The 17,102-nt window shown below is 49.5% G+C and overlaps 3 protein-coding genes across 14 annotated transcripts in view; 2 read left to right on the top strand and 1 right to left on the bottom strand.

Moving 5' to 3' along the window:
* Window positions 1-10,592, top strand: part of bltp3a (bridge-like lipid transfer protein family member 3A) — a 21,646-nt gene extending 11,054 nt beyond the window's left edge. For 2 of the 3 annotated variants that reach the window (XM_035522392.2, XM_081706998.1), the window contains 15 exons: window positions 109-279; window positions 662-842; window positions 1,078-1,164; window positions 1,344-1,481; window positions 1,705-1,841; window positions 2,163-2,304; window positions 2,537-2,730; window positions 3,043-4,181; window positions 4,666-4,850; window positions 5,117-5,262; window positions 5,664-5,820; window positions 5,938-6,212; window positions 6,465-6,573; window positions 6,940-7,025; window positions 8,146-10,592. In XM_035522392.2, coding sequence (XP_035378285.2) covers window positions 109-279; window positions 662-842; window positions 1,078-1,164; window positions 1,344-1,481; window positions 1,705-1,841; window positions 2,163-2,304; window positions 2,537-2,730; window positions 3,043-4,181; window positions 4,666-4,850; window positions 5,117-5,262; window positions 5,664-5,820; window positions 5,938-6,212; window positions 6,465-6,573; window positions 6,940-7,025; window positions 8,146-8,256 — 3,258 coding nt within the window. In that variant the 3' untranslated portion in view covers window positions 8,257-10,592. The remainder of the gene's footprint in view (window positions 1-108; window positions 280-661; window positions 843-1,077; window positions 1,165-1,343; window positions 1,482-1,704; window positions 1,842-2,162; window positions 2,305-2,536; window positions 2,731-3,042; window positions 4,182-4,665; window positions 4,851-5,116; window positions 5,263-5,663; window positions 5,821-5,937; window positions 6,213-6,464; window positions 6,574-6,939; window positions 7,026-8,145) is intronic. The other variant, XM_081706997.1, reaches the window with a different exon arrangement.
* A 75-nt stretch (window positions 10,593-10,667) lies between these two features.
* On the bottom strand, window positions 10,668-13,365 carry taf11 (TAF11 RNA polymerase II, TATA box binding protein (TBP)-associated factor). The gene is made up of 6 exons (XM_027026666.2): window positions 13,320-13,365; window positions 12,217-12,404; window positions 11,962-12,098; window positions 11,585-11,672; window positions 11,393-11,489; window positions 10,668-11,278 (listed from the first exon to the last, which is right to left on the bottom strand). The coding sequence occupies exons 2-6, from the start codon at window positions 12,379-12,381 to the stop codon at window positions 11,148-11,150; spliced, it is 618 nt and encodes a 205-aa protein (XP_026882467.1). The 5' UTR covers window positions 12,382-12,404; window positions 13,320-13,365; the 3' UTR covers window positions 10,668-11,147.
* Window positions 13,366-14,764: 1,399 nt separating this feature from the next.
* The window catches only part of anks1aa (ankyrin repeat and sterile alpha motif domain containing 1Aa), a 58,653-nt gene continuing 56,315 nt past the window's right edge, over window positions 14,765-17,102 (top strand). For 4 of the 10 annotated variants that reach the window (XR_014119738.1, XM_081707004.1, XM_081707003.1 and 1 more), the window contains exon 1: window positions 14,766-15,369. Coding sequence is in view for 9 of the 10 variants with exons in the window: in XM_081707004.1 (XP_081563130.1) it covers window positions 15,203-15,369 (167 nt within the window). In the remaining variant the exon portion in view is untranslated. Of the gene's footprint in view, window positions 15,370-17,102 lie in introns of all 10 variants that reach the window. The other 6 variants (XM_081707002.1, XM_081707001.1, XM_081706999.1 and 3 more) reach the window with 3 other exon arrangements.

Below are 17,102 nucleotides of genomic sequence, written 5' to 3'. Positions count from 1 at the left end.
ATTTTAAAAGACATCCTCCTAGCGTCATTAGACGATTCATCTGCCGGGAAGTAGTCTGAGCCTTTGGCAGGTGTGTGAGTGTGTGTGCTCTGTGCCGCCCGTCCGCAGGTGAAGGACTGTAACGTTCTTGCCTCCAAGCTGCTCTTCATCCTGGACGATCTGCTGTGGGTTCTGACCGACTCGCAGCTCAAAGCCGTCATCCACTACGCCGAGTCCCTCAGCGAAGCCATGGAAAGGTCCGCCCAGCAGAGGAAGAGCACGGCGGCCGAGACACTGCAGGTCGGCCATGCCCCCCCAAAGCACCTGGCCCTGCCCGCAAAGGCGGTCAGCATGTCTGGCCCCGCCCACAAAGGTCTCCACAGCACACATGCCCCCACCCTCGCCCACAAAGGCCTTCAACACCCCTGGCCCCGCCCACAAAGGCCTCCTGCACACCTGGCCCCACCCACACAGGCCACGATAATGATCCGTTAGAGCAGGTGCACACACACACACACACACACACACACACAGTCTCCCCTCACCGTTGCAACGGTCTTGCAGAGGCCCGGAGGGGCGTCTCCACGCAGCTCAGCAACAGACAAAAACGATCGACCTTAAACGAAAAGATCGCAGGAAACGAAAGACCAAGTGTAGTTTTTTTTTTTCACCCTCGTTGCAGACGGCTCCTCCCTCCCCTGGGCCGCATCACGCGTGGGCGGAGCCTCCCCCTGCCGCCGTGGGAACGCCCAGCACGCTGGCGCAGTATTTCGACCTCCATGACGTGAAGGAGTCGTCCTACCACACATTCATCTCCCGCCTGGACCTGCACGTCTGCAACGACGGCCCACCCGTCCAGTCCGGTCCGTGCACCGTGCCGTTCCCGCACCCCACACCTCGTCCGAGCACCCGCTGCACTCCCCCAATGGGACGCGTGAGCGGTGTGGGACGTCGGTCCGCCGGCGTGGTGTCGTGAGCCTTAACTCGCCGCTGAAACGTTACGCAGCTCCCTTAGTGCCGTTTGTCCTTTTTTAAAATGAGTGCTGACCAGACTTAACATTTTGCATGTTCCCTTGACCTTTGCCCTTCCACCCACAGACGAGCCCCCGATTCCTGGCTCCCAGGGCGCAATGCAGTTGACCTTTCGTAAGCTGGGCTGTGATTACTACCCTTTCCACAGGCCAGGTGAGTTCAGAGTTACAGGCGAGTTCACGGCAGAGAAACCAGTCAGACGGACGGAGCCAACTGTGTTTGACCTCTGTGTGTGTGCACATCTGTTCGCTTGTGTCTGCCTGGGTGTGTCTGGTCATGTGCTTGTGTGTGTGTGTGTGTGTATGCGCGCACACGCACGTTACTCTGCGTAGGTGACGACTGCCGACACTGGGAACACTACTGTGGAGCAATGGACACTAGGACTCAGTGGGTAGCCAAACTGCTGCAGGACTTCCAGAGGAGGGTGGAGAACTCAGGCTTCCCCGCGCCCCCAGGCTGGAGACCCCCAGGTACGCCACACCTGCACAGACTGGACACCAGCTCTCTCCAAACTGTGAATCTCTTTTGTAGCCAAGTTGTATATATTCTTTAAAAATTCTTTAAAAAGTGAAAAAATGCTGGAACGGAAAAACGCCAGTGTCCCCGGGACTTTCAACTGGCTGTGCGGTTCTTGTGGGGGATATTTATGGCTGTCCCTGTCTGCGCTGAGACTCGTCCCCGTGTTTGCATTAGGAAACGTGGAGGGCAGTCCCAACGGGAGTCCGTCCTGTCTCGGGGGTACGGCGGCACCAGCAGCGCCAGGGGATGCTCTGAAGATGCTGCGCTCCAGCTGTATGGTGGTGCGAGTGGATGACTTGGACATCCACCAGGTCAACACACACACACACATACACACACGCTTATATTTACCTTGGCGAATAAAAAAAAAATTCCCATTAAAAAATCCCTATCTAAATATGTATTGCCAGGGAATTACACCAGAAAGAAGAAAATGTATTTCTGCTTTTCACAACGTGGTGGTTTCATTCTCGTATCCCCTGAGGTGCTCCCCCACCTCCAGGGAAGCTCCCCATCTACATGGGTGACTCATGCCATGTCTGTCATTTTTAGTGCCTTCTCTCTGGCATTTGCATGAGTCACTGATGAGTTTCCATCCTGACGAATAAAAACTCCCTCCTTCCCTGTCGCAGGTGTCCACTGGGGAACGCACCAGCAAGCCAAAGCAGTCCCTCCTGTCCTGCAACCGCAAGTCCCTGAATCTCTCGGACAACACGCCCGCCATCCACCTGCAGTTCACCGAGTACTACTACCCCAGCTGCCCCGGCGTGCCTGGTACACTCCCCTCTCATGCACTGCTCTGGAACAGACGCGGTTATCAGACCCCTTAACTCTAATACCGCCGCATGCTGGATTCTGCTTCCTGTCGGAGAGGGATGTAAAGTCTCAGTCAGCCAGTGCCTCTGTGTTGAGCCTAAATTCTGCTCTCTCTCTCTCTCTCTCGCTCTCTCTCTCCCCCCCCTCCCCTGCATGCGCTCTCTCTCTCTCTCTCTCTCTCTCTCTACAGTTCCCTGCTCTAATCTGTATGGCCAGCTGAATGGCCTCCAGCTGTTTGCCGACGTTCCCAGCCTGGTGTGGATGGCAGTGTTTTCCCGGGGTCTTCTCCAGACCCTGGAGCAGGTCAAAGCCTTCTACCACCTGCAGGACAGCAGCAGGAGCGAGGAACATGTCGACGTCCGAGTGGACGCCACGCACCTCAAGGTGCTCACAGGCAGATTACCAAGAGATTACACACTTTGCCCAGATTACGTACTGCACACATATTACGTGTTACAGTACAGGTAACACATAAATTACTTGTCACACCCATTTCCGATCTCACTCTGGCCAGAAGACAGATGGAGTCGTCATTTGATTTGACTTTTTGTATCGATCGTTTCTAATTGATCGTGGATTTCTTGACAGTTTTTACGTTAATGTTGATGTTGATTTGACCGTTTTGTGTTATTGCAGTTTTAATTTCTTGTTGACATGTTCACGCGTTGACGTTTCACCATCTTTGTTTTTCTCTAGCTGATCGTTCCTCTGGACTCCTCCATCTTGGATCATCCCGACCGACCTCAGCTGCTGTGCGCCACTCTTCCCCAGGCGGTGCTCAGCAACACCCGTCACTCCCCGCACGGTTCCTACGGCGACCTGCGCGACACCTGCTCCAGTTTCGGCGCGCGCCCCTTTTTCCGGGCCGCCTCGGCGCGGGGCTTCCCGTGCGAGCCGAACGTTTTCCACCCCCTCCCGCCTGCCTTCCTCCGCGCCGCTGCGCTTGACGAACCCCAGGCCTTCAGCCGGCCGCCCTGGGCACGGGATGTCTGGGGCGTGAGCCTGTCCCGGGTGGCGCTGGGCTTCGAGGGACCACGACGGGCTCCCAGGGGCCGAGTGCTGCCGTTCATGGAGCCGTTCACAGCGGCTGTGTGGATGTGCCGTCCGGCTGCCTTCCCGCTGGGCCCCTCGCCACCACCTGGCCCTGACAGCCTAAGCCCCGCCTTCCCAGGACAGGAGGAGGGGCCCGAGTGTCCTGCAGCGGATGTACACGTCCTAGCGCAGGCCGTCACTCCGGTCAGGGTGTGGCTTAACCACTACCAGTACCTGGCACTGCTGCGGGTCAAGGACTCGCTGTCCCGGCTGGCTGCGGACCTGGGCCGGGACACGCGGGACCCCCACGGGAGGAACCCGAAGCTGGGAGAACCTCCCACGGCGTGCGTGTCTGTCCTGCTGGAGGTGCTACAGGTCGGGCTGCTGTTGCCGCCAGCCACGGAGGAGGAGCCCAAGGAGGAGGCCGTGTCGCGAGAGGGCTCGGACAGCCAGAGCCTGACGGACTCCGAGGAGCCCGCGCAGGGCCGGGAGGAGGATGGAGAGGGGGAGGTCTCTGTAGAGGAGGCATGCGAAGCGCTCGAAGAGGGGCCTGCTGAGCAGACCAGCAGAGTCGCGACCTCGGCCGCGAGCCCTCCGCCCTCGCCGGGAATCGTCCTCGTCACGGACACGTCCACTTTCAGCCTGGAGGGAGAGCTGTCCAGCGCCCTCAGCGCCACCAAGGATGTGACTAAAGACGCGCTGAGCGCCTCTCTGGACCTCACCAAGGGGGCGCTGTCCATCACGAGGGACGCCTTCAGCATCCTGAGCCGGGGGTCGCCCGTCACCAAGCTGTTCAGCGCCAAGTAAGTGTCTCCCATCACGGTGGTCTCCACACAGAGGCCGTCCTGCCTCGGACCTGGAGTGCACACCCCTCCGGCCCCTGCTGAGGTCGTGCCTGTGCTGCTAAACTCTGCCCTATGACACTGTGTGTGGGTGTGTGTGTGTGTGTGTGAGAGAGAGAGAGAGAAAGAAAGAAAGAGCGAGAGAACACTTTATCCATCCTGAGGGAAGTCTCTGGACCTGAGCACCCAATGACAGACTACTAGTGTTGTTCGCTGTCCCTGATTGGCTGAAGCTGTTCAGCACTGCACAGAGCACAGCATGTTAAACCCTACCCCTGCTATCAGTCACGCACAGCCACACCGGCGTGTTGCGCTGATGTTCAGATCCAATGAGACGCTTCCAAGTGAAAACTGTTCTGGGACAAGTGTTCATGCCTAGAGTGTGTTTGGAGATGCATGTAGTGTTTCTATGGTGACACCCAGTGCTTTGTGTGCATGTGTGTAGGGAGCCAGGCTTGCGAGCAGATGAACTCAGCACCCCCTTAATGGGCGGGGCATGTCGACAGCCCCTTAAACACTCCACTTCCCAGAATTCCTGTGACAGTGCCACTCTGGAGAGCAGCATCGCTGACGATGGCGTCTCTGTGGACAGCGACACCAGTGAAAACTTCATCATAATCCAGGACTCTGGTACACGCCTCACTCCCCACCTGGGGCCAATCAGACCGGCTCTAGGTCTCTGACATCATCACTGGAACATAAAACACAGTGTACACAACTCAGCAATTTGTACAATGAAGCAAACACTAAAATGCATTTTGTAGGAAGTATTAAGTTTTGTAATAAATATAACTTTCTCTCTCTCTCCCCCCCCCCTTGTTCTTGTTCCCTCTCTTTCTCTCTCTCTCTCTCTCTCTCTCTCCCTCTCTCTCTTTCCCTCCCCCCGTCCTCTCTAGACTCAGGGCTGGAGTCCATGCGCCCCAACGGTACTGCAGTGGCCCCTGATCTCAGGGTCAGTCCTCCACCGGGGATTGAGGGGGCTTCGTCTGCAGAGATGAGCATCTCCCTGTCTCAGAGCACTGAAGACATCACACACGACACAGTGAGTTACTCTATACACAAACACACCCGACACAGTGATGTACTCTACATGCGCAAACACACACACACACACACACATATTCATCCTCACAGGATGCAGTGAGCCTCTCTTCACACACTCATCACACTCATAGTATCCCAGGACAGTTAGTCCTCACCTACACCCCTCCCCCCTAAACACAAGTTCCACCTACACACATATGCATTTATACACACACACACACACACACACACACATTCAGCCTTCTCCACACACAAAGTCTCAGGGGGAAAATGTTCTGCACTAGCAGCAATGTTTAGAGGCAGTGTGACCTCTATGTGACTTTATTGGTTCGCTGTACATTAACAATCTTCTCTGCCTCTGTCAGTGGCTGCAGGTTGACACGCCCCTCTCTCTCGCAGGTCTCAGTGCTCCTCCTGTCTGTGGGCGGAGTCAGCTCTGTGGTAGAGCTTCATGGGGAAGATGTTGTTATGGCGACGGAGGCCCAGTCTCTCACCATGAAGCAGCTGGGCAACCAGAAAATGAGCGGCCTGCTGGCAGGCATGGCGCTCGCACAGGGTGAGACCAGCTAACGCGAGCACTGCTAACGCGAGCACTGAGAACGCCATCACTGCTAATTCTAGGACTTGTCGCATTCAGATCTGTTGACCGATTCTGACACCTCCCCCTGCGCAGCTGCTTCCTCCTCTCACGCGGCCCCGCCCTCCCCTGGCCCACGGTCTCTGTGCTGCCCCCCTGTGGTGGCTCTGCGGATGGAGCTGGGGCCCGGCGCCGGCCGTCACTGTGCTGCCGCGGAGGGCGCGGGTTTCCTGGAGGCGTGCGTGCGGGGTTGCCGGGCAGAGCTGTCCACCTCCGCCCTGAACACTCTGGGTCCCTTCTTGGAGGATGAGCTGAGCGCAGATGCCCAGCCGCTCAGACTGTCCATGCACGACACCAGGCTCACTCTGAAGGTGAAGATGACCGTTGTCTCATTCCCTCTAGCCTGTGACGTTCCAGTGGATCGGAGCACTCCTGGTAACAGTCTGTCGTGCTCTTAAGGGCTTGATTCCCTGAGGAGGTGTGTCAATGTTCTGGATCAGATGTGTTCTAGCAGGACATGGAAAACTCAGGGCCTAGTGCAGCGCAGAGAGAGAGAGGCGATCATGTGACCTGGTTGGCAGGTCTCAGCAGTGTGTGTGTGTGTTGTGTGTTGTGTGTTTCAGGACGACGGCCCACGGGTTTATCCCACTGCACCCCAGCCCACCCCTGCGTCCTTCTTCCTGGACGGTGTGGTTCTGGAACGTCTGGATGATGGCGTCCTCACACTGAGATGTGGGTCGCACAGGGTTAAATCACATGTCTCGCATCTCGCGTCACACAACACAGTTTATTGCCTGGCCCACGTTACAGGACTGATTCTGAAGTCGATTTGTAAAAACCTCTGATCATTAACAGCCATCAGGGTTCTGGAGTGTGTCCCAGGAATTAAAGAAGACACACTGTAATTGAAAGAACTGCACTTTTCATCACATTACTAAACATCTAAACAAGGTCCCAAAGATCTACCAAAATTCTTTGGGATCTCTATATATATATATATATTTTTTTTTTTTTTTATTCTTCTCACCTGACAATAGTGGTAATAGTTCTTAACTATTGATCACCAGGTATTGATCACCGCCCACTTACCTCCTACAGGTATCGGCAGCCAATCAGGAGACAGAGCTGCAGGAGCAGGCCAGAACCACGACACGACCTGCTGTGGGCCTGGAGAAGAGGGCAAGGTATGGTCAGCTGCTCTCTCACACACACACACACACACACACACACACACACACACATTCACACACTGAGACACACACACACACACACACACACATTCACACACTGAGACACTCACACACACACACACACACACACACATTCACACACTGAGACACTCACACACACACATTCACACACTGAGACACACGCACAGCGTTTCTGATCATAGCTGTCAGTGGAGGCTTGTCTGCTAGTGAGTGTTTCCCTCATAATACACACTTCAGAATAGACAAGACCTGGGTTGGTCAGACCCTTTGATCAGACCTGTACTGGGCCTCACGGCCGCTGTGGTGAACAGAACAGGTCGATGTTTCGTTAGCTCGACTTCTTGACCCTCGTTTGACAGTGTTACTGTGGATTTTAAAGTTACACGCAGCATTGATTCACACAGCGTTTGATACATTTGTGTACATACCTGGGTTACCATGGCGACAGGTAGAAGGCCACACTGTCACTTGGACACTGAAACCTGATATACATACAATACAGACCTTCGAAACAAAGCCCGAACACAGGCATAAGAAGAGGGCGGGGCTTACCGCTGTCAGTCACACTCCTTTAGGCTGGGTTCTGGGATTTAGAGTGAGACAGACATACACACACAGACACAGAGTACTCCAACTCTCTGCTGTCTCCCAGTCCAGGGATCACTCTCTGTCCTGTGAGAGATCACTCTCTCTTCATTGTCTTACCTACAGATCTACGCTCTAAACGGCCTGTGTAATTCATGACTGTAGTGGTTCTCGTGTCTGCTCTGTGTGCGTGTGTGTGTGTGTGTGTGTGTGTGTACACGAGTGCACACACATCCTGTGTGTTATTTAGTTCTGTGCTTACCGGAGTGTCAAGGTGATTGTTCCACCTGGCTGTGTAACTCCAGTCAGCCATTTTCCTCTCGAGCCTCTGAGATGCAGTAACAGTAACACCGCCGAATCCAGACGAACCTTTATGGGGAGGTGACGTTATATGTGAAACTGGGGTTGGGGGGGAGTTCTACCCCTGTTGTAAATCAGTCTATCACTTAACTGAAGACTAAGACAGATGGTGTAATGTGCAGGTGTGTGTGTGTGTGTCCCACTGCAGACTCTGGAGTCTCAACTCTCTGACACCCAGGCCGCACTCACTGCTGCTCTCTCTGACCGGGAGCGCCTCCTGCTGGAGATTCACAAATATGACCCTTTCTTCAACCTGTGAGCTCACACTGGAGGAGCCTCCATGTCTCAGTAACGCCGAGTCTTCCAGTATAGTCTCCCTCTCTCCCTCACTCCCCCAGTCTCTACCTCCTCCCCGTGGTGACGGTATCACCTGGTCTTCTCTTTGAATGCTCTCGTACACTCTAGTTGAAATGACTCAGCCCTCACAGGATCCCAGCACAGTGGGAGGGGCATTCTGCACTTTGGGCCACACCCCCTGGCCTACTCTCCCAGTATCTACATGCTCTCTGTTCCACTGGGGCTCCAGTAGCATCTCAGTAGGAGTGCACCTCCACCTACCTACAATGCACCATTTCCCTGTAGACACCACAGCTCTGCTGTTTTCCAGATGTGTAGTTGTACAGTAAAGTGGTATAGTTTTAAAGGCTGCTATTTAGCTGTATTAACTGTGTGTGGTGGGGGGGGGGGGTGTTGGGTCTTAAAAAATGCAATGCACTGTAGGAAAGCAGTGCTGAGTTTGAGTTAAACTGTGTATGTCCGTGTGTGTGCGTTATCAGGTGCCATATTGACAGGCTAATGCACTCATGTAGCTCTCATAATGCTTCAGACTCCTTTGTGTGTGTGTTGTTTTGTTTTTTTTTAAATTCAGAGTTTGTTTGCAACAAAACTGTTCAGGTTCTCATTTTTGTAACATGATTTTTTTAACACAAACATGAGACACAGACGTTGGCTGAAATGATTCTGTCATGGTAACAACAATGTATAACATGTATACAGTGTCACCTTTTGATACATTTACCTTTGGTACTTATAAGTGTTATAAAAGTGACAATTAAAGTGTTCTAACAAATACCACACGGCTTAGAACATCAGCAGAACGGTTCCGGCAGTTCTGCAGCTAGTGTAGTGAGCTTGGGTTGGTCTGCTCTGCTGTTTCTGCGAGCGTCTACTCAGAAAAATGCAGCTGCGTAAAAGTAACCGCAAACCAGACCAACCCTGCCGTTTCAGCAGCTGCGCCATCTGCTGTCCGTACAGGGGCGTGGCACCCCTTTGTTTTTGGCTGCCTGGCTTGTAGGATTTTGCACACCAACCTGTCACTTAACTGTTAGTCTCCTGGGAGTATTCGGTCTTCCATATGTGTAACTGGTACCAACGTTTTGTACTGTGTATGGAAAAGTGTTTATGAAGACGTCAACGTCTCTGAAATCTCGCTGTGTTTTACATACCCTTACATTCCCCGTGGAGAAGTGTTTTGTTTTGTCAATGCATGGAATAGGCAAATATTTTGCTTTTTAAAATCTTTTTTTTTTTATATATATATATATTTTTATGCATGACTTGATATTTTACGTAGATGAAATGGTGTCAAGGTCACAAACTATTTCCTCCTCTTAATGAAAATGTCAAATGTTGAGTTTAAATGACGAGGTGTGACCAGGTTAAAAGTGTAATTGTGTGTTTGCCTCCTGTTGGGTATGTTTTACATTAACTTTCCATTGTGTATGTGCTGTTAAGTCAATGGCTTGCCCACCAAGTGATCAAATAATTTTAATTTTTTTTTTTTTATTCTTTTTAACACTGATAATCTGAGGATACACTCTCAGCGACTTTAACCAGGAGATGGTTGAGGTGTTTGTCTGGACCCTGGCTGGGGTAAATAATTCATGATCTATTACCGTCCAAACCAAAAACATCCCTTGCACTGGTTCTATTCTGCTCTGCCGTGGGACTGGCGTTACCGCCAGCACGTCATACTCCAGTGGCCCTTGGTGGAACTGCAGTAGGAACGGGTCTGCTCTGTGGTGCTGTCCCAAACCAGTTTTCCCCACACTGTGGTTTCTACAGGCAAAGCCCTGGTTCAGATGTGTTCCCTCAGCCAGCGCGCACACACACTTGGTTTTTATTTTGGATGTGTTCTAGTATCCTGTAGTTTGTATGGCTTTGCCAAAAGGATGTTAGTATTATCTTTTAAACTTTTCTTTAGTTGTTTTAATTTTCTCTAAGTGGTAGTTGGGTTAGGCCTTTTGTAATGAGGCCTGAGTATTAAAGTCAGGAGTGTTTGAATGGATGTGATGTATTGAGATGGTTTTTGGGTAGCTGAGATGACGGTGTTTTGTTTGATTTCAACATGTGAACCTGTTTCATCGCCTGTCTGTCAGACATTGCAGCCTGTCACACCACCAACACACACACAGATTCCTTCACATTGTTCTGAATACAAACACAAGTAGGTCCTGCAACAGTATTGTGATCTGATTCCACATTTTATACTTTCATCAACTATTTAATTATTTTAAAAAAACAAAAAAACCTTGGTTCTGTGAACCATGTGTGGAAAAATGACCCCGAACTAAATAAAGAAAAAGTTTATCTTAAGGTTCAGAATTGTAGTTTGTGCTAGAATTACCGAAACTCAGTTGCTGTCCAATGAGGGCATAACAGAGGGTTAGGTTAGGTTCTTATGTGAAGCCAAGTTTTCATTTTATTAAGAGATTAGTGTAAGGTTGGGTTACAGTATGAACACCTTACATCATTAGAAATCTCTCGAGAGAAGCAATGACATGGACACTTTTTTACAAACACTAATTTCTTGACATATAAAGTAAAAAACAAAGTATTTACACTGACACATGGGTCAAATACCACTGGGGAAAATAAATCCGTGAAACAAATCTTTTATCAAAGAAGAATTTTCTGGCATGCTGATTGGACAGCGTCCCAGGAGAGCAATGCTGGGAGGAGCCGAGAGGCCAAACTGTTCCTCGGCCCTCCAACAGAATGTACAAATGAGTTTGTGTAGAGCTGTGTGCTCCATTTTTACACACCAAGCCCCCTGCTTCTGATCTCTGTTCCACAACAGAGAGCCAACCCAGCCTGTTAGCGACGAGACAGGATCAGAAGGCGGGGCTGGGGGCAGGGCCACTTTGGCTCTCAGTGAAAGAGGATTCGTTTGTGTTTGGTGTTGGGGATCTGCTCTCTGCTCTTCAGTCTCCTCACCGCCTCCCTCATGTGCTTGGGCTGCAGAGGGGGTGTGTCGCCCCATTTCTCACACACATCCAGAGCTGCAGGGAACAAACAACCACAGCCCAGCATGAAGACAACCGAGCCACGTTACCTCTGAAATCCACTACGAAGCCACGCCTCTGTTTCCGCCGCGACTAACCCGGTCCGCTTACCTTCTTCAACGATCTCCCCGGCAAAGACCTTGGAGATGCCCGACATGGCGATTACCACGTTCTGAGAGACGGACGATCCTGTGATGGACTGAATGAGCTGAAACACAGGAGTCAATGTTCAGGACTGTACAAACATAGCTGTCCTTATTCAACAGAGGCACAAAGAACCAGAAGGTTGGAAACTGCTCTCACCCGCTTAATGGCCGCTTTCGGGAATGCCGAGCGTCTGTACATTTCGTACCGGTTCAGCTGCTCCTCAGAGAACGAGGAGACCAAGACTCTGGAGAACAAGGGGAGAAGAAAGTTAGTTTAAGGTAGGTGTAAACCTACCTTAAAACCACAAGCAGGAATCTTTACTAGTGCTCTGCTCACTTCAAATATGTGGACTAGATCAGCATACGACCTTGTCACTGTGACTCAGTTACAATTAAACATTCTGATAGAAATTGTGGTTCTTTGTGTACTTTTTGGTAGGTGTCGATATTCAGAGCTCTGATTGGACCTTTTGAAGGTTACACCCCCCCCCGAGCGGTTCCGTCACTTGTTTCGGTTCAATCAGCTAAACTCACTGCATCTTCTGTATTTCGTCCTCATCGATCTTGTGTCGCTTCTCCTTCTTCTTATCAGGCTCCACCTTTATTTTCTTCAAGGGGGGGCGGGGTGCACTCGAGGGCCCCTCTTCCTCATCCTCATCCTTAATCAGTCTCTGCACAGAGATGAACCAAAGATCTGAGTCAGTCGAAGTACTAAATGATTTCTGCAGCAAGTCCTACCGGTTCTTCCCAAACTCTGCAGATTCGCATCACTGCGGGCGTCTTACTCACCATTCTGTCTTCGTCCTTTAAGGTCACCTGCTCTGTTGTCGCCTCGGAGACGACAGGTGCTTTAGTGCCACTGGAAGCTTCTGCTGCATTTTCAACCTGCAGGGACTTCTCTGCACTTGTGCTCTCGGTCGCCTGTTCATTCTTCACACGGGCTGGGTCTGCCATGCTGTGGCAAACACAACGGTTCCCTACACACAAAACAGACCAGAGCGGATATGGCTGAATGTACCAAGGAGCCTGATGTTCTTGCTGTGGTTTCGACATCTAGTTATCTGACCTAGCATGAGCGAGCCTAAGTAATCAGCTGCTCATTTTGCGCATTAGGCGTTAACCTAATTTAGTTTTAAGATAACTTTTATTGCAATAACTAATTTATCTTCAAACGCATACTGAAGACCCATCTATTTGTGGAATATTTAAATTGACCACTGACCCTATGTTGACTAACTGAAACTAGTGCTTTTAGGGTATTGTATATTGCACTGGTGTTGACTAACAAACTCTAGTAGCTACTTGCTTATTGCACGTATCGTTGTCTGTGATAGAGCCTATGCATTTTGCACTTCTAGGCATCAGCATTGATCCCTGTATTTCAACAGTATTCTAGTTCATTGGTATATTGGACTCCAACCTACTGTATTGGCTAGGACGTATTCTATGAGTAAATGACAAAGCATTTTTGTTAGTCACTCTGGATATGAGCTTCTGCTAAATGCCACAAATGTAAAAATAAAACCTATAACACGCTGCTACCAGGCCAGAAAGCTATTTTAGAGCCACTGTGTTTAAAACAGTTTAACGTTGATTTTGCAAATGTAGCTATAATTACATAACTGCTTAAAACACTTGTTAAAGTTAGCTACTGCTAGCTAGATTAGCTAACCCCAATCAGCTGCAGCATTTAGCTAGTTAGCGTTAGCTGTCTGTAAACAAACGTTGTCACGATGTTATGTGTTTTAAATTAGCTAGCTATCAATAACAATACACTGGAGTTACACAAAAACATACCTCAGATTTACTAGTGAGGATATTTTAATTAATGTAAAACACAAATAATGGAATTATAGACAGATGTACAGCTAGCTAGATAGTTAGCTACCTACCTGAAACATCAGCCTCGCGGAAATGAACCTAGTCGCAACAGCAGCCACTTCCTGTCCCTGAGAATGTCAAAATAAGAATCACAAGCTTGGAAAATGTATCTTTTTATTCTTTATATATTGATTTATTAACACTGACGAGGCTTACAAAAACATTTACAGTAAATAAAATGATTTGTTTTGCATTGTCTCTTGTCATCTTATTTGTACTGGACAACTCCACTATCAGGTGAATGCAAAAATAAATTGTTTATAAAACCATTTAGCCATTTTTGCATTCATTCCTTTTGGTTTGGTAAATTAAAAACGAATTCTAAGCTATATATATTCTATGCTACACGATATTACGGGATCTAGCTCATGTAGACCAGTTTGCATTTTTATGATAATTGTGGGTGTATTTATTTATTTACTGTATTGTAATACAGGCCTAAATCCCCAAAAGGGATGTGCTGATGTTGGAGGGCTGCAGTTCTCAACCATAAACAATACCCACCACAGCCAGCCACAGAAAATACCATAATATATCATCACTGTCGCCATTGTATCTGCTGACTAGACACCAATAAGGATGTGGGGTTTTACACAAGATGCATTTGCCTACATTTTCCTTTGGGCTAAACCACTAGATTCACTTAGCAGAAGGGATGTTAACACAATGCCCAAAGTCTGGGTCATTTGAAATTTAATGACTTTTAACAAGCTTCTATAGAAACAGAGCAAAATCAAGTGTAAAGAAGAGAAACTGTAGAATGTACTGGCCATGTATGTTTGCACATAAAAGAAATGTGTTGTCTGGTTAGCTAGCAGCTATTTTGTATTATGTTTATTATGTTTATGTTTCCATTGTTGTCATTTGGCTAACAATCTTATCCAAAGCAGCTTACATAAGTGCTATGTATACAGTACTGTGTAAATGTCTTAAGCCATGATTAGATGTGTTGTTTTATCAATGTTATAATAGTATAATATCCTTATTAAGATACAAACAAAAAGAAATACAGAAAATATGTACACACAAAAAAAACCCCACACAATTTTCAGAACAAAAAAATAAAAATCAGTAAAAGTCAGTGTTTAGTGTGAGCTGTTTGGCACTAAGCACATCTTGGACTCTTTTGAGGGGACTGTCCTGAAGTTTTCTGAATTAAAATTCTGCTAAATTATACCAGGCTTCTTCTGGGGCTTCCTAGAGTTCTTTAAATCTAAGCTCCATTTCCATGCTACTGCTCAGGTGCTCAAATACACATTTATTGTATTTTCTGGTTGTATTTCTAATAAAGAGACTGAGAAATAATTTTATATGGTTATTATACCATAACTAAAACAACAAATCTAATGGTGCCTTAAGACCTTTGCGCACACACACACACACACACACACACACACACACATACACACACACACACACACACACACACACACACACACACACACACACACGTGCTGCTTTGATAAAAGAATCCGATTTTTAAATTTTTAATTTTTTTGGTGCACAGTCCCATTATCATCTCAGTTCTCCCAGTCCCCACGCTGCGGTCAGCGCGCACCGTTTGTTTCTGGTTCGATACCGCATAACGGCACGTGGGGGGGGGGGGGCGATCGTCTTTATTGATTCCGTTTCCCTAAATTAACCGATTACGCACCATTCCTTCGAGACGAACCACACGGTAACGGCGTAGGAAGTGACGTGTCGGAGACGGACGGAGGAAGTTTGTGTGGTGGCGCTGGGAGGGAGGAAAGTTTTCCCGGAGCGGCCGAGCGGAGCGGGAATAACGCACAGGAGGAATAACGCACTTTAACGCTCGAATGAAGAGGAGGGAGTCGGACTGATCTGCCCGTGTTCTCTCTTTCTCTCTCGCCCTCTCTCTCCCTGCTCGGCTGAGATGGGGAAGGAGCAGGACTTGCTCGAGGCTGCGCGCACCGGGAATCTTGGCGCCGTGGAAAAGCTCCTGTCTGGGAAAAGGCAGTCGGCTGGAGGCGGCGGCGGAACGGGAACCGGCGGCGGCGGCCAACACGGCGCTTCTTCCCACCCGCTGTCGAGTTTGCTCAGGTAAGGGTGCGTGCAGCTCCCGAGGAAGGAGAAGGAGAATGAAAGCTCGCGCTGCGTGAGACGCCGTGTGGCCGGTAAATGACCGGAACAAGGGCGGCGGTGTGACGGTAGCTGACGGCTCAAAGACCCGGACATGCGATGTTGTGCTGTTGGGAATATGAACAGACGATGCTTTTCCCGGCGTTCCTAAATCATCAACAACAATAATAATTATTATTATTATAATAACAATAATAATAATACTAACAGACTAACAGAGGGTCTTGGTTGGTTCGGTAATATTCCAGTCCGATTTCTTACTTTCTGCCGGCTGCGGGTTGGCGCTCTCAGGTTATTATAGCGCATAGCAAGCCGGACTGTCGGGTTAACCGGCCACTGTGGACACGATAACACTGAATAACACTGTAGTCAGCGTAGACTAGTGAGGCCAAAGGAGGGATCAGTCCGTATACACTGGCCTTGCGACAGCTGTATGTAAAACAACACCAACTCAGTGCCTTTAATAAGGACTTCAGCGAATAGTAGTCTTCACTTGGTAAGAATAAATGAGTTATAAAGCATTAACGTTGGACACAGACCACCTCTGTGGTACTTTTCTGCTAAGTAAATGGACGGGGTGGTCTACATAGTGCAGCAATGTTTCTACGTTCACTTGAAGCGTGTTTGTAAGTACAAACACATAATGGGTGTGTTGAATCAAAACACCCTTTGTGAAGCAAAATCCTAGGATTTTGTTCAGATTTTTGAAGCACGGAGTTGCTAGGTTAAGATTCCGGATGGAACTCCCAGACGCTGGGAGGCCTGCACCCTGTGGAGACCGGCCGCGCTGTGGGATTTGGGAGGTGTTCAGAACGCTTGTGGTACCGAGATACTCCACCAGTGATACGTGAACTTTGGCAATTCTCCATTGTTTGCAGTATATGCCATTCAGGTTTCACTTGGCGATTTAGTGCACTTAGTGGTTGAATATAAGCATTGTGAAATCCAGACTGTGGTAAGTCTTCTGAAACGTGAGCGCCACGTTGTTGGGCCCCCTGAACACACAGCGCCGGCGCTCGGCTCGACACACGCCGCCCCACTCGTCGTGCTACTGCGCTCACCTCAGGGGTAATCGCGTCAGACGGACTTCATCGCAAGGCGGGTTCGGAGTGGATCGTGTTGCGGGGGCGGGTCGGACCTGTGCACGGGGAGAGGGATCGGGCAGTGTGTGTCGGAGGAGAGAGAGAGAGAGAGAGACGCACGCCATACCTCTTACATGATTTCCACTCAGTTCCTGCATACTACCTAGGGAATGCCATTATCTTTAAACTCACTTTAGTCAGCACCAGACTGCAGGTGAGGCGCGCCGTGATTGTGTTAGTGACTTTTTTTTTATTTACATGCTTGCAGTCGGTTGTCGCATTTTGCTGTGTAAACGCGCGCGCGGGCCTGGGTGTGTGCTCAGTGACGTCCCTGTGTTTGCCGCGAGCTCGGTAGCGTGTAGACTGACTGACGCACAGGTGGCTTGTCACGTCAGCCTTATCTGCCCATGGGTAATAAATGTAATCCCATCAGCCACTGTGGCGAGGCTGTGTGCCCGCCTCCGCCTTCTGACGACCCCTCACCCCTGCCCAAATAAAATTCCTTCCAAGCAGGTTAGACACTGGAATGTGGCTCATATTGTATAGATAGTAATGGCCTGTTAATTTTCAGCCAATTGGGAACACGATCTCCTTTGCGGTCAGGCGGAGTAG

This window comes from Electrophorus electricus, chromosome 24 (genome assembly GCF_041902795.1).
Source record: "Electrophorus electricus isolate QZ-2024a chromosome 24, ASM4190279v1, whole genome shotgun sequence".
Lineage (NCBI taxonomy): Eukaryota > Metazoa > Chordata > Actinopteri > Gymnotiformes > Gymnotidae > Electrophorus > Electrophorus electricus.
The sequence above is the reverse complement of the archived record's forward strand: the minus strand, read 5'-3'. Positions and strand labels throughout refer to the sequence as shown.

Coding starts and splice junctions, on each gene's coding strand:
- taf11 (XM_027026666.2), bottom strand. CDS start 12,381: ATGGCAGACCCAGCCCGTGTGAAGAATGAACAGGCGACCGAGAGCACA. Junction 11,673..11,961: donor GACGAAATACAGAAGATGCA/GTGAGTTTAGCT, acceptor CTTGTTCTCCAG/AGTCTTGGTCTCCTCGTTCT. Junction 11,279..11,392: donor CGGGGAGATCGTTGAAGAAG/GTAAGCGGACCG, acceptor TGTTCCCTGCAG/CTCTGGATGTGTGTGAGAAA.